Here is a 15,789-nt window from a genome sequence, read left to right as displayed (position 1 = left end):
CGCCGGGGTGTTCATCCCCATGAGCAGGGCGTGAGCCGAGCTCGTCGGGGCCGGGGACAGACGACGAAGAGCGCGAGCGCTCTTTAGAGGGGTCTACGCCTTCCGTAGCGGAGGTCGTGTTCACGTTCCTAGTCACTGTCGGTGGTGGCAGCGGCGGGTGAGGAATCGGCCTTTGACATAGCGTAGGCCGCCCACCTCTTGACCCTACGGTCTTTTAGAGTCTTTGGCTTAAGAAGCCGACAAGCCGTGCAACCCTCTTTGTGATCGAGGGGCAAGCAGCGGTTACACCGTGAATGCTTGTCCTTCCAAGTGAACTTGCCCTTGCAACGCGGGCAAAACCTAAAGGGTGTCCTCTCCATGGCCGAGGCAGTAAATCGTGATAACGACCCCAAGGGAAAGGAAGGGGAAAAGGAAAGGCATTCTCAGAAAGGAAACAGATGTCCCACGACCCCACTCTCCCTACTGTATTTGGCCTGCGAGGCCAGGCCACGTGTTCGGCAACGCCGAAGGATCTCCTCCGCTCGCCCCCCTCCGTCGAAGATGTTGCTCGGCGGAGAAACAGCTTCACAACTGCGTCGAGGGAGGGATCTATGTGTTATATATTAATAGGAAAACGACCAAAGGTCGAGGAGATGAAATCTGCAATGTCTCTCGAGGAGCTCCGCGTAAAGGCGACCAGTAGCTGGGCGGAAAAAAACAATCTGAGGGACCTCGACGCTTGGGGGATTGTGGGTACAACGCACGTCACTATAGGGATAGTGTTTCAGACACGCCTTGTCGACGTCCCCTTTTCGACTACGAAAAACAAAATGCAATACTCCGCAGTGACCACTGGATGTCGGACCTATGCACAGCATGCGATTCTAAGCAGATTAACAAACATCAGAAATTTATTTTATGGTATTAAGGGGTTAGTAAAAGCAGTGCCGACCAATTGCGACAAAGTGTTGGCGAGTGCCCACAGATTTTATTTTCCAACCCATTGTGCCACCCGAGATGGTGACGGGGACAATTGTCATTAGATTTACATGAACTACTAGTGTCATACATTACTAGTCCTGACTGGAACAGACCAGGTTGGATGAGAGTGGCTACAGTATTCTGTATAGACCCGATAGTACAATTTAAAGAAATGGACGTGTTATTTGAGGACAGTCAGCAAAATGGGGAGATTCCTTTGGAAATCTGCATCCCCGTGATATCATGGTGCAGTATAGGGAGTTACAGTGCCCCCTTGATGGCAGTGGTGACCCAGCCCTTTATTGGGGAGGACATGCCATATGTGCCAGCACAATTATGGACTGTTATCCACATGTTGGGTTACTGAGAGATGTGACTCCAGTACACATTACATTGAAGTCGGGTGCTTAGCACAATCATCCAATATGTGGAGGATCGGTTGGTATGTAGTTAAAATTGATATCAGTGCATGAGGGATTCCGTTGCATTATTGCAATTGCTGGCTCGCAAAGGGTACAAGGGAGATAAAGCTACAATACTGCCAACAGGATGTACTATACTTGGGACAACTCATTTTTTTCAAACCGGAAAAAAAATTACCAATTAGGGCAGCAGCAGTACGTGCAACCCATAGGCCCAGTACTGTGAATGAAATTGAGCAGTTTTTTGGGCTCATGTAATAAATGTAGGACATGGATCCTAGACTATGCAGTCTACACAAGAACACTGTTACAAAGTCTCAGGGAAGAGCAGAGGACGTAAAGTAAATTGGAATGGACTGACGAAATGATTAGACAATTTGAGGACTCAAAAGAAGCTATTTGCATGGCCTGTTTTAGCAACTCCGGATTATACACAAGTTTTATTTATTTTCCCTCTGATGAACGGCTCATGCATTGACGGAAGGAGATATACTATATGTTGATGGGGTCATAAATAGTTGACATGGGGACGGGACCGAGGCACTCGGGGTTGGTAGTGGGGCACGGTAAGGGGGGGTGGGGGGGACAAATAGTGACCACCCCTGTAGAAAGCGCGACCAGAGTTCCATACACAGCATTGCTCACATTACTACTGGCCCATTATTACCTGGGGAACTGATCAGCCCCAGGTTTTAAGGTCCATTAGGTGGTGTTCTGTACTCCACTCGCAGTTAGATATTGGGTGCATCTCGACAAGAACCAGAACCCAGTCGGCCCTGGTGGAAAAAGGTTCTCCGTCCCTCTCACCGCTTGTGCGAGTGGCTGATGGTATGTCGGTTATATGGCGTGCCCATATAAGGGGGGGGTGGACAGCTGGAAAATAATGCAAATATGGCTATAAAAAAAGGAACAAGTTACTTACCTGTAACTTTTGTTCTCCAGCATGTGTCTGGCATGGATTCACATGCTCATGAATATTCCCCGTCGTCAGGCTGGGAATCCTCGGTAAAGAAAAAAATCAGTATCAGTTTTGTTTCTGATCTGTCTTTCTTAGTAGTAACCAATCACTGATCTCTGGGTCATACTGCCCCCAGCCAATGACTGCCCTCTCCCTAAGCCCCGCCTCTGGCAGCCATCCTCAGATTTTTACCACACGCTCAAGTGTTGGGAGTCCTGGTGTTTAGCTCTCGAGTTTTACTGCGTTTTCATGTTTTTTTTCAGATCTCATCTCTTCGGTTTAATCGAGCCTCAAGCTCCACCGTTTCTATTTCCGATAACGGGGACCAGTTTCGGAATTCTTATACGCCCCTCAAGGGTGAAGTTTATCGAGTTTATACTTCTTGGAGGATTCCGGAAGATCTGCGGCCTACCTCAACGGACATGGCCCAGGACAAGGGAAGCTCGACGCCCGGATCCAAGCTGTCCAGGTGCTGCCCTGGATGCGGATTCCAGAACGTTTTCAAGGTGGACGAGCATTCGCGATGTCTCTACTGTCTTCATGAGGACAAGACGCACGTGGAGAAAGACTGCTTTCTGTAAGAACCTTTCGGAACGGACTAAACAAGATAGTCGTTCCCACCTCGCTGGAGAAGGGCACAGTAGGTGATAAGGTGAAGGAGTCTGAGTGGGCTTTCAAGTCCTGTGAGGGTGCCCCGGCAACGGGGGCCCAACAGAAGGCCAAGCACCGTGAGTCCGCAGGCACCGGGAGCGCCGAAAGGTCAGGCTCTTCAGTTGCCAAGCAGGGCGCTATTTCCACGGCACGTTCGACCACGAGCCAGTGCTCTGGTTCGGGGAAGAGAAAGTCCGAGAACCCGGGTAGGCCGCTGGAGCAGACCCGGTCGATCTCGAAGGGGGAGCGAGGCGCTGACCAACCCCCCCCCCCCCCCAAGGCGAAGGCCCAGGACGCACCTAAGGTGGTGAGGGCTTTGATCCACCCGGCAAAGGCCTCTACCGAAGTGGTCGCTGTGACCCTGGCGAAGCCGGCTGAGACTACGCATGTGGAAATGCCCTCCGGGCCCAGAGTATCCCTGCCACCGCGGAGGGATCCCTCTTTCCAGCCCATCGCTAAAACCCCTGTGAAGCCCTTGGCTGAAAAAGAGGGGGGGCCGGTGGCCATTACAGACTCGGAATCAGCCTCTGAGGAGGAAACCGAGAAGGGCCTCAACGAGAGGTTCGATCCCAGGGGGCGGACCCTGCTGACGTGATCAAAGATAGCGACGATGACGAACAGGGCCCAGTGGAGCGGCCATCCTGTCCGTCGCAGCCATTGCACGAGCCCCAGGATAGCTCGGTGGCCATTTTGTTGGCAATCCAATCCTTATGCACCGAGATAAGGACGAGGTTACCACAGACCCCGACGGACCTCCTTCCATGCCATGATAACCAGGGCATCCGAGCTCTTCCAGCTATGCCCTGAAGAACAGAAAAAGGAGGGGTTTCTGTACCAACGACGAGAGGCCAAGAGGAAGACATTCCTCGCGGTGCCTTTACTCGACATCTGGGACGAGGGGCTTGCTGTCCTCAGGAACCCTTCCACGACACGAGCCAAGAGGGACAGGTACGAGAAGAAGTACCGAGTCCCCGATGCCGCCCCCTTGTGCCCTAGGGCCCAGCCCACGCCGGACTCTGTCGTCTCGGCAGCGACTAAGAAGAAGGCAGCGGGTGCGGCAGCTTCAACTTCCACTTCCACGGCGGACAGCGAGGGCAAGAAGTTGGACTCTATGGGACGAGTCATCTCGTCGGCGCCGATTAAGGCGGCCAATGCCTTAGCGATCATGGCCCGCTACGACAGGGAGCTCTGGTTCAAGATAGCTCCCCTGCTAGACTTACTGCCTGACGACAAGAGGGCAGAGGCCCTAGAAATTCTGCTGGCGAGGTGGCGTCGAATCATGCCATAACGCTGGCAATGGACATTGCCGATACCAGATTTCGCCAACTGGGCAACAGAGTTTGCCTCCGACGAGGATGGCTCAAGGCGACAGACTTTCGCCAGGACGTCCAGACCAGGGTGTTGGACATGCCGTTCGACGGCAACAACCTTTTTGGTAAGGCGGTGGATGAGTCCCTACAGGCCATCAAGACCGACTCGGAGACAGCCCGGGCCCTGGGAGTGCTTCAACAGCGACGGCCCTTTCGGAGCTCCGGAGGCAGACATGGTGCCTCCAAAGGATCCAGCGGTGGCTCCTCTTCCCAGCAGGCCTACAGAGGTCACGGCAAGTAAGGGGGGTCCCGCAGCCGTCGCCAAGGAGGCCAAGGCGGCAAGGCCGCCTCCAAGCAAGACTGACCTGGCCAGGTTGTCGGGCCCCCACCAAAGCACCCCGGTGGGAGGCCGGCTGACGAAGTTAGTCAGCATGTGGGAGTCCATCTCCACCGACCTTTGGGTGTTGGACACCCTGGCCAACAGGCACTCATTGGCATTCCAAAAGAAGTGCCCTCGCATTCCTCCCGTGGCCAGGAAGGAGAATTACGCCCCTCAACTACTGTTGGAGGTAAAGGCGATGTTCAAGAAAGGTGCCATCGAGCTTGTCCCCAGAGGGCTCCGGAGTGTACTCAAGGTACTTCCTCATCAAGAAGACAGGTGGTTGGCACCCCATCCTGGACCTGCGTCGCTTAAACAAGTACATCAAGGTGCAGAAATTCAGGATGTCACCCTCCAGCACGTGCTGGGACAGCTGGAGGAAGACGACTTTCTATCTTCTTTGGACCTGGAGGATGCTTACTTCCACATCCCTATTCTAAAAAGGCACAGGAAGTTCCTCAGGTTCGTGGTTCAGGGACGCCACTACCAATTCAGGACCCTACCGTTTGGATTAAAGTCGGCACCCAGGGTTTTCACCAAGTGCCTGGCACCAGTGGCAGCGCGTCTGCGTCTGCAGGGGATCCACGTTTACCCCTACCTGGACGACTGGCTAATCCGGGCAAGGACAAGGGAACTCGCCGTCGCACACAACGAGGACTGTCCGGTTGCTCACGGAGCTGGGGTTCGCCATCCACTACCCCAAATCCCACCTGGTTCCATCGCAGATAGCACTGTTTCTGGGAGCGAAGCTTGATACAGTGGGGCAATTGGCCTTCCCCTCAGAGGAGAGCACTAAGACCATCCTGGGCAAGGTGCGGCGCCTGCTAGCCACGGACGTGGCCAGGGTGAGGTCCATCAAGTCCCTCCTCGGGATGATGTCCTCATGCATCTATCTTGTACCCCTTTGCAGACTTTGGATGCGTCCGCTACAGGAGTTCCTCGACACCTGCTGGCTTCAGGCGAGGAGCTGTTTCCAGGACAGGATCCCTCTCGAAAAGGAGTTCCGTCGGGCGATCTTATGGTGGGGCATCCGTGCTCACCTCACGACAGGCACGGAATTTCAAATCCCGACGTTTCAGGAGACAGTGACGATGGACGCCTCTCACGGGGGCCCACACCGGGGACCTCCACGCAAGAGGCCTTTGGCTCCCGGAGGAGAGGTCTCTTCACATCAACATTCTGGAGCTCCGAGCAATGTTCTGGGCTCTCAAGTCGTTCCTTCCGTCCCTCAAGGGCAAAGTGGTGAGGATGTTCACCGACAACACCACCACGATGTTCTATATACGGAAGCAAGGAGGCACCAGATCCCCAGCCCTATCCAAGGAGGCCCAGGATCTGTGGCACTGGGCCGTCACCCAGGGGATGTTTCTGGTTCCCTTCCACCTGCCAGGAATAAAAAACACCATTGTGGACTCACTCAGCAGGGAGCTGCGTTCGTGCCACAAGTGGGAACTGCGCCAGGACCAAGCGGATCAACTCTTCCAACGATGGGGCAAACCCCAAATCGACCTGTTCACGACGGCGACGAACTCCAAGTGCCAGAAGTTCGCCAGCAGGTTCCCACAGCCGAAGAGCATGGGCGATGCTTTCTCGTTCCCTTGGGACGGCCTGTTTCTATGCGTGTTCCCTCCGTTGCCACTCCGCCTCATCAACCAGCTCAAGAAGTGCAGGATGATCCTCGTCGCACCGGCGTGGCCGAGGCAGATCTGGTTCCCGGACCTTCTGGACTTGTCAACATCCCCACCAGTCAAGCTGCCGGCGGACGCGGATCTTCTCTCCAGAGAAGGAGGCGCCATTCTCCATCACGACCCACAGTCGCTGAACTTGCAGGCCTGGCTCCCGCAGCACTAGAGTTTGGAGGGTACGATATCCTGGCTGCTTGCAGAGAGGTTCTTGCAAAGGCCAGTGCGTCCTCAACTCTCAAGTGTTACGGTCATAAATGGAAGAGGTTCTCTGTCGGTGCTGTGCACAGAAGATTAACCCTCTGCGGATTACGGCCCCTCAAGTGCTGCCGTACCTACTGTCGCTGGCCAAAGCTGGACTGGCTCACGCCTCCATAAAAATACATCTGGCTGCCATCTCCCGATATACAAGGACTACGGGACGGGCGTCCTTGTAGTCTCATCGCCTGGTAAAGGAATTTATGAAGAGACTATTCCGATCATTCCCGCCGGTGAAGGCCCCTGACCCGGCGTGGGAGCTTAATGTGGTGCTGACCAGGCTTCTGGGAGCCCCATTCGAGCCTATGCATTCAGCGCCTTTGAAGTTCCCGTCATGGAAGACAGCGTTCCTCGTGGCCATCACCTCTGCACGACGAGTGGGAGAGATTCAGGCCCTATCTTGCAAGCCTCCATACTTGACTTTTCATGACACGAGGGTAGTGCGGAGGACGCACCCCTCCTTCATGCCCAAGGTGCCGTCTGACTTCCACCTCAACAAGCCCTTGGTGTTACCAGTTTTCTTCCCGTCGCCTTCGACGCCGGCCGAGAGGACTTTGCACTCGCTGGATGTAACTAGAGCGCTGAAGTTCTATGTGGACTGCACGAAGAGTTTTCGGAAGACATCACAACTGTTTGTGAACTTTGGGTCTGTAAATCAAGGGAAGGCTCTCTCGAAGACTTGCATTTCCAGATGGCTCTCCGGCTGCATCATGCATTGTCACTGGCTGGCAAAGCAACCATGCCTGGCCGTCCGAGCGCCCATTCGACCAGAGCGATTGCCGCAACTACGGCGTTCCTGTCTGGTGTGCCCCTGCTGGACATCTGCAGGGCTGCTATGTGGTCTCGACAAACACCTTCGCGAAGTTTTACTGCGTCGACAGGGATTCCAGGGAGGAGTCCAGAGTCGGCCAAGCAGTGCTGCGCAACCTGTTCGCTTGAAGGTGAGCCTGGTGAGGAGGTAAGATGCTTAATGTTGAGCCTTGCCACCGTCCGTGGTTGTGCATGTGTACTGCTATGTATTCTTTATTCAGGAGCATGTGATTCCATGCCAGACAAGGAACAAGTTACTTAACTGTAACTGTTCTCCAGCATGGGTCTGGCGTGGATTCACATGCGAAGCCTCCTGCCTACCCTCTGCGGCTCTTCTTAGTCCTCCTGCCACTTTATGTGCTACCAAATCTGAAGATGGCTGCCTGAGGAGGGGCTTAGGTAGAGGGCAGTCATTGGCTGGGGGTAGTATGACCCAGAGACCAGTGATTGGTTATTAGGAGAAAAACAGTTCAGAAGTGAAACTCATTGCTTTATTTACCAAGGATTCCCAGCCTGATGGGATATTCATGAGCATGTGAATCCATGCCAAACCCATGCTGGAGAATCCTCCAATAGCTGGTACTCCGAGATGCGCACTGCAGGAAGGAATAATCAATTAAAGACTTTACGTGTGCACTTAACCCGCACGCATCAGGGGCTCCTAAGGTTTTAGTTCCACATCCAGTCCCAATTAGAGGCACAGTGTCCGTTACATCTTGCACTATGGAGGGATAAGGAACAAGTTACTTACCTGTAACTGTTCCGGGTACTCTATCAGAAATTACCTCAAAGCCCAATCCAGTTTATAAATCCTACGTCCTTCCTACTTCCGGTTTCATTTGTCTAAACTTCTAGGGGTGTCTGGCAAAAAGGGAGCCATTTTGTATTTCTCCAGCATGGGGTCTGGCATGGATTCACATGCTCGTGAATATTCCCCGTCAGGCTGGGAATCCATATTCCCCGTCAGGCTGGGAATCCTCGGTAAAGAAAAAATCAGTATCAGTTTCGTTTCTGATCTGTCTTTCTTAGTAGTAACCAATCACTGATCTCTGGGTCGTACTGCCCCAGCCAATTACTGCCCTCTCTCTAAGCCCCGCCTCTGGCAGCCATCCTCAGATTTGGTAGCACGCCAAGTGGCAGTATGACCAAGTGAAGAGCCGCAAAGGGGTAGGTGGGAGGGTTCGCATGTGAATCCATGCCAGACCCATGCTGGAGAACAACAGTTACAGGTAAGTAACTTGTTCCTTCTCCAGCATGGGGTCTGGCATGGATTCACATGCTCATGAATAAAATACATAGCAGTATACACATGCACAACCACGGGAGGTGGCAACAGGCTCAAAATTAAGCAACATTAATACACTGCCCGCAGCTCCAGTACATTGCTATGCAACGACTTCTCCACAGGCCTCTTACATGGAGACTTCCAGTGTGCGCGCCCCAACCCTCCAGGGAGGCGTCCGTCGTGACCGTCTCCTGATGGGGTGGTGTCTGGAAGGCCGTGCCTGCCGACAAATGCGGACTCTCCACCACTATCTTTCAACGGAAACTCTCGTTCAGAGGGATCTTGTCCTCGAAGCTTCTCGATACCCAAATCCAACAGGAGTCTAGTAACTCCTGCAGCGGGCGCATCCGTAGCCTGCACAGCCGAATGAGGTATATGCCCGACATCACGCCGAGGAGGGACTTGAACCTCACCCTTGCGATCCTCAGGTTCAGCCGTTGCACCTTACCTAGGATGGCCGCAATTCTCTTGTCTGACGGAGGCGCCAGGCATGCCACTGTGCTGAGCCAAGACCCCAGAAACTGAGTCTTGCGATGGCACCAAGAAAGATTTTTCATAGTTCACCGAGAACCCCAGCTCCGTTAGCAGCTGGACGGGCTTCATCGTGTGTTCGACAGCGATCTCCTTCGATTTCGCTCAATGAGCCAGTTGTCCAGATAGGGGTAAACGTGGATCCTCGTAGACGTAGACGCAGCCACGCCGCCACTGGCGCCAGGCACTTGGCGAACTTCCTTGCACCTACTTCAATCCGAAGGGAAGGGCCTTGAACTGGTAATGTTGCCCAACTTGCGGTGTCCCTTGTGAATGGGGGATGTGAAAGTAGGCATCCTCCAGTGACTATAGAAAATCCGCTTCTTCCAGCTGTCCCAGCACGTGCTGAAGGGTGACCATGCAAAACTTCTAGGATCTGATTTTCTTGTTCAGATGGCGGAGGTCTAGGATGGGCCTCCAACCGCCAGTCTTCTTGACTCGGAAGTACTGAGAGTACACTCCGAGCCCCTTTGGAATGTGCTCCAATGCACCCTTCAGCATGGCTCGCACCTCCAGCAGAAGCACATGGTTTTCCTGTCTGGCTACTGGTGGTATGCGCAGACACTTTCGTTGGAACTCCAGGGTGTGTCCGTGGGCCAGCACGTCCAGCACCCAACAGTCAGTGGAGATGGACTTCCACACGCTGACTAAGTTGGCCGGCCAGCCGGCCGCCCACCAGGGTGCGCAGGTGGGGGCCAGACGTCACGGCCGGTTCAGTCCTGCTTCGCCGTGGGTGCGCCGCCTTGGGGACCTTTATCTCTAGTCTTGCTGCGGCCCCTGTAGGCCTCCTGGGTTTAAGAGCGGGACGGTTGACAGTAGGACGAAGAACTTCCTTTGGAGGAACCTTGGGGTTTACCCCCAGAATTCCGAAAGGACAGCCCTTGCTGCTGAAGCGTGACCAGGGCACGAGCCCTCTAGGTGCCCGCCTTGATGGCTTGAAGAGACTCGTCCACGGTTTTGCCAAACAAATTGTCCCCGAAGGACATGTCCCATACCCTCGACTGCACATCCTGGCGAACTAGCCCTTAACCCTTGCAGGCGAAGGCCAATGCCGTTGCAAATTTGGCAGAACCCTGTGTCAGCAATGTCCGTGGCCACTGATGACATGGTCCGATGCCACTTCGCCCTCCTGCAGGTTAACGCTTCCGCTCTCTTGTCATCGTGAAGTAAGTCTAGGAGGGGAACGATCTTAAACCAGAGCTCACTGTCATAGCGCTAACCGATGGTGCGGGCGTTGGCCGCCTTGATGTTGTCGCGGCCGATGTGATGACTCGTCATCCCATGGCGTCCGTTTCCCTTGCTGTCCTTGGGGGAGGAGGTCGTTGACGCAGCAGAGCCAGAAGATTTCTTCCTTGTCGCCGACACTACCTAATCCGGGGAAGGCTGGGACCTCAACTTGGGTGCAAAGTCCGGCACCCTGTACTTTTCGTACTGGTCCCTCTTAGGCCAAGGCCGGGTTCTTCATAAGGGACAGCTACTCGTCCCAAATGTCGTCCAGCAGACTGAACAGCACGGTTTTCCTCTTTGCCCCACAGAGCTGGTACAGGAAACCCTCCTTTTCCTCGGTCAGCTGAAACAGGTCCAAGGCCCTAGAGATGATGGCATGGAAAGAGCCTATCTCGTCGGGCGGTTGAGACGGGAGGTTTAACCCACCGTTGTCGTCCGTGCCAGTTCTTGGTGTCGCTGGGTCCAGGTCTGTATCCTCCCTCTGAGGAGGGAGGGGGGAGACCGATTAAGGCAGTAGAGGGATAACTCTTCTTGGGAGGGGGCGCACCTGATGGCCCTGGTGCCGCAGGATCTTCTGGTGCCGTGGGATCTCCCGTCGGCAGAAGGGGCATCCTCGCTCAAATCCCCGAACACAAGGTGGAGTGCCTGGAGAATGTCCACCGAGATGTCTGCTGGGGGTTGAAGTGGCTGCTGAGATGGCAGAAGTGGGAGCGACAGAGGCAGCGGTGTACGGTTCTCCAACTCCTCCACGGCCTGCTGCTCCTTGTCGGTCTCGTCGCCACTCTAGACGTCTCCCTCGTTGGGATCCTTCCCGTAGGACTTCGCCTCGACGAACTTCTTGTCCAAAATGGTCTGGAGAGTAGAACGCTCCTCCTCAGAGAGGTCTGTGCCCTGCCGGACTACCGTGCCCCTCCCCTTCTTTTCGACCAGGTGAGACTGTTTCTAGGAGATGATTGGCATTGGCTTCTCAATGGGCTAAAACAACGATTCCCTACTGGCAGGCAGGGAAAACTCGCCTTGTTGGCAACACCCTGCGAATCCGCATCAGAGGCCTTTGCTAGGGACGCCACCACTCCTTCAATGGAAGGCTTTGCCTGGTGAATCTGGGCCTGTAAGACCTTGGTCGAGCTGGAGGCCTTCACCTTGGGGGGGGTGGGGCCTTGGCCTCCGCCTGCACCGTCCGGGGCTTCTCCAGAAGCTTGCCTGGGTGGTCCCAATTCCTCTTTGCCAAACTGGAGCGTTTGCTCGTGGTTGAGGGTACAGGAGACAACTCGCCCTGGAGCCCGTCGCAACTGGTGCATGCCCTCAAAAGGTGTTTGAAGGCAGCTCAGATTTCTTCTTGTGGCTGAGGAGGCTTGCTGCCGCGACTCACCTGTAGCAGGGGCCTTGGCCTGTAGCCACTCAGGCGCCTGCGCCGATCCTTCGTAGTGCGTGGGACCAACTCCTTGCAAAACAGTCTTCCACATGCGTTTGGTCCACATGCAGGCAATAGAGGAATAGGGAATGTCCATTGTTCAAGTAGATGTTCCGTAGGGCACATTCTGGGCAAATCTTGAACAGAGGAGTCTAGTCTTCCTTATCCACTAACATGTCCAAGCAGGGTAGGCCTCTGATAATCTTCCAACATCTTCACGCGACGAAATTCAGCCCTTGCGGGGCACTGGAAAATCAGTCCTCCTCCAACATGGTCCGGCGTGCGGTGTATGCCCAATGGCCTTCTGGAATGTCAAAGGAAAAAACCTCAACAATTCTGCCCTTGAGGGGTGATGAAAGATGCCGACAAACAGATCCCTGTTGGCCATACGAAGGCACAATAGAGCACACAGGCTCGAACAAAAATAGGAATTTACTAGCAAAAAATGTGAAAAACACAAAAGCTCTAAGAGCGAAACACGAGGACCCCCAACACCTGGATGTGTGGAAAAAAATCTGAAGATAGCTGCCAGAGGAGGGGCTTAAGTAGAGGGCAGTCATTGACTTGGGCAGTATGACCCAGAGACCAGTGATTGGTTGTTAGGAGAAAGACCATTCAGAAGTGAAACAAACTCATTTTTTCTTTACCGAGGATTTCCAGCCTGACTGGGGATATTCATTAGCATGTGAATCCATGCCAGACCCCATGCTGGAGAAAGGGCACATTCCAGGCACACAGCGTGCAGTTGAGGAGCATTGATCTATACTTGGCGTTATGCAATGGCAACACGAAATACCACCAGTGTCTACAAGGACCATATTTCTCCTTGGGAGGTTACTCAAATGACAATGGCAAATGGCAGGGCACCAGTGTGACTTGCCAGGCAGATGGACTGATAATACAGCAGAGAAGCAGTATCCAAATAGAGACTATGGGTGCACAAATATGGTCCCACACATTACAAGGCTGACAGGGATTACAACAATGAAGAAGCCAGTGCAAATACATAGAGCCATAGACTCAATGAAGGAACCGTTCCTGTTGGCGCAAATGCACACTGCAACCATACTTGTGATCCCCGATATGACCAAAGGTACGGCAGCAGTGATGTATTACTACATTTGTGGCCAACAAGCATATGTGCACCTCCCACCCTCATATAGGGGCAAGTGTTGACTGGCCACACTGCGCTCAGTGCTACTAGTAATCCAGAAAACTGAAAGGAGAAATTACTGTCGAAGTGCCAACAGCCACTCGACCACCTAAAGAAGCAGAAAGCAGCTTGCAGATCAGACAAGAATTTGGTATGCTGCCAGAAAAAGGACCAAAAGACTTCCGGTAATTCCTCTGAGCAGTGTGGATGAGCATCGACTTTAGCGCAGAGACCTTTTTTTGGATCTGTGGTACAAGCAGCTGCTGCACTTTTATACCCCCGGAGGATGCTGAGAAAGGGTGACTATCCCACATCATGGAAGTGGTGCACAATCTATGTGTTCAAATGAAGAAAGAAGGTGGTGTTCAGAACACGGATTGGCTATCGATTGCCTTGTTCTAGTATTCTTCTTGGTCCTCTTCTGCACGTGCCAATTGGGTGTCTGATGTTGTGGTCATATAGTCCCTAATAGTGCAAAGATAATCGTATCAATTGGGGGGGTTGGGGGGATCTAAATTACCTTGCCATACAAAAGGAAACAAACTAATATTTCTGGGGTTGTAGATTTGTCTGGTGGGCAGGAGTTAGTTACTGTAGAATTAACGAAAGGAGGTGAATGTTGGGGATGAGCTAGCACCCGCCTGCCCCCACCCCCCCCCAGCCGCTTTACAATTAGGCAAGACTTCCGTTGACTGTTTCTAAAGCACTATAGCACTGAGAAAGCCTTTTTCATGCAAGTATAGTAACAGACATGGGTGGCCACTAAATGAAAGTAGTCCGTATTTAAATATAAGGTGTAAATAATTATTAGCTGAATTGTATTTAGTTTTTCTCAAAGCATGGTAAAGAGCAGCATGCTCTGTGCCAATAGGAATGCAGCCTTTGCTAAAAAATAGACTCATGCATTACTGTGGTGTTTGCCAAGGCTGGCAGAGTGCACAACATAACTCAGCAGCTCTTTCCTGTCCATCAAAAACCCATGCAGGCTAAAAGGCTCAATGCAGAATTATGAAAAATAACGTTAAAGGAAATTACTGGACCCGATAAAATAGGAGTATATTGAGTGAAGTATGGAGAGTATGACGGAAAAATGTGTATATGTAAATGTTCATAATGTAGCAAAATGATAAACAGGAGCTACAATGTATTTCTGCATAGGCTAGCATTATGCTAAGTAGTTTGACCTAAACTGAAACCCAGACATGCAGGAAGGAAAACTGTATAAGGCTCCTGCTTGGCACCAGTCTGCCGGAGCTAGGAACGGTCAGGGACAGAATGCCACTCAGGGAGCAGAGTTCTTTGAACGCCCCACCCAATCCTAGTTTTCAGTAAAGATTAAACTTGTTACCCTGGCAAAATAAAGACTCTTGGCCTTAATTCCCTAGAGGGGTGCACTTTGATCTGGTGAGAGCGTGATTAGGGGTACCTGTGGGCTACCTTTCACCAAGCCTGGTTTTGAAGGCACACTACCCAGATAGTTTAAACCGTGTTTGTCCCAGGGTGGCCCCTCAGAATGTCTCCATAGGGCAGATTCTGAAAATCCATCTCAACAGGGAGCAACCGGCCAAGAGGTGTGGAGGGAGATACTGAACCAGGGGGGGGGGGGGGGGGGGGGTAGTTGGCTTGTGGTTCATGGTCGGAGGACATAACATGGGGCATGACACCAGATGTGTGGTGACAGATTGCTGTTTTCTAGAGCATGAACAGTTGAGAGATGAGAAACTGGGGAAGGAGGTAGCTTTGGAAAAGTAACCCCGCTACTCAGAATATGCATCTTCATACAATTTGATCTTTGGTTAACGATCATTATCCATTGTGCCCCACTAGTCTGGCATCAATGTTGTGTTCGCAGCTCAACCAGTGAGGCCCCATTCACTTAGTAAGCTGCTGCAACAAGATATCTGTGGCAGTTTATAGCACTGCAAATCTCACCTCAAACATAAGAAAAATGCATTCCAAGTCCAATTCAACATGGAAAAAACATGGACGTCAAAATAAGCAATAATGTAAAACAACTTTTATTTTGTGACCATGCTCTTACCCTGGTCACCTCAACGACTAAATTAAGTATGACAATCTACAGGACAACAAATAACTTTTAGAAACAGGTTTTTACATAAGGAAAGCCTTAAAACGTTCCTGCAGGAATGTGCATTATAACAGAAAATCTGACAAAGGGAAGATACACAAGGGTTCTCATCTGTTGAACACAATTAAAACATTAGTCCTCTTCTGTGCTGGTTGAGAGATAATCAGCTCTTTCATGCCACCATTCAGAATGTTCAGTTCATCAAAGGCTTTGGCTTTGCAGACCGTTGATGTGGGAGGGGAAGAGCTGTTGTAAAATAAAGTTCAGGTTAAAATAAAGTCGCAGCTTTTCCAATAAGTCACTGAAATCCAAATATTGATTTACAGAACAGACGCTTTAACAAATAGGGGTAACGGAGTGCTACAAATTCGATAACACCAGTCAAACCAATCTAACTGACTAGATTAACATCAATGCACTTGGAAGTGGGAGTAGACCGAACAAGAATATGGTAACCAACTCATTCCAAAAATAGCTCAATACTTACTTGGTATATGGAGACTAGATAATTTAGCAGGTGGGAGACTAGATGCTTTTTATTTAGTCAGTTCATTGAACTTTTTTCACATATACAAAATATGTGAACACCACTACATAAAATGTTCACATTATATGGGCACACCCTTTGACAACCAAAGAGCAAACCCTACAACCGCACCC

At 52.0% G+C, this 15,789-nt stretch overlaps 1 protein-coding gene across 4 annotated transcripts in view; it reads right to left on the bottom strand.

Moving 5' to 3' along the window:
• Window positions 1-15,042: 15,042 nt before the first annotated feature.
• LOC138454413 (nuclear receptor coactivator 5-like) overlaps window positions 15,043-15,789 on the bottom strand; it is a 144,483-nt gene continuing 143,736 nt past the window's right edge. For all 4 annotated transcript variants that reach the window (XM_069607041.1, XM_069607040.1, XM_069607039.1 and 1 more), the window contains one exon: window positions 15,043-15,375. In XM_069607041.1, the coding sequence (XP_069463142.1) occupies window positions 15,323-15,375 (53 nt within the window). In that variant the 3' untranslated portion in view covers window positions 15,043-15,322. The remainder of the gene's footprint in view (window positions 15,376-15,789) is intronic.

The sequence above is a fragment of the Ambystoma mexicanum genome, chromosome 1p, assembly GCF_040938575.1.
Source record: "Ambystoma mexicanum isolate Mex_15411 chromosome 1p, UKY_AmexF1_1, whole genome shotgun sequence".
NCBI classification, from domain to species: domain Eukaryota; kingdom Metazoa; phylum Chordata; class Amphibia; order Caudata; family Ambystomatidae; genus Ambystoma; species Ambystoma mexicanum.
Note: the sequence above shows the minus strand (reverse complement) of the source record. Positions and strands in the feature narration are given on the sequence as shown.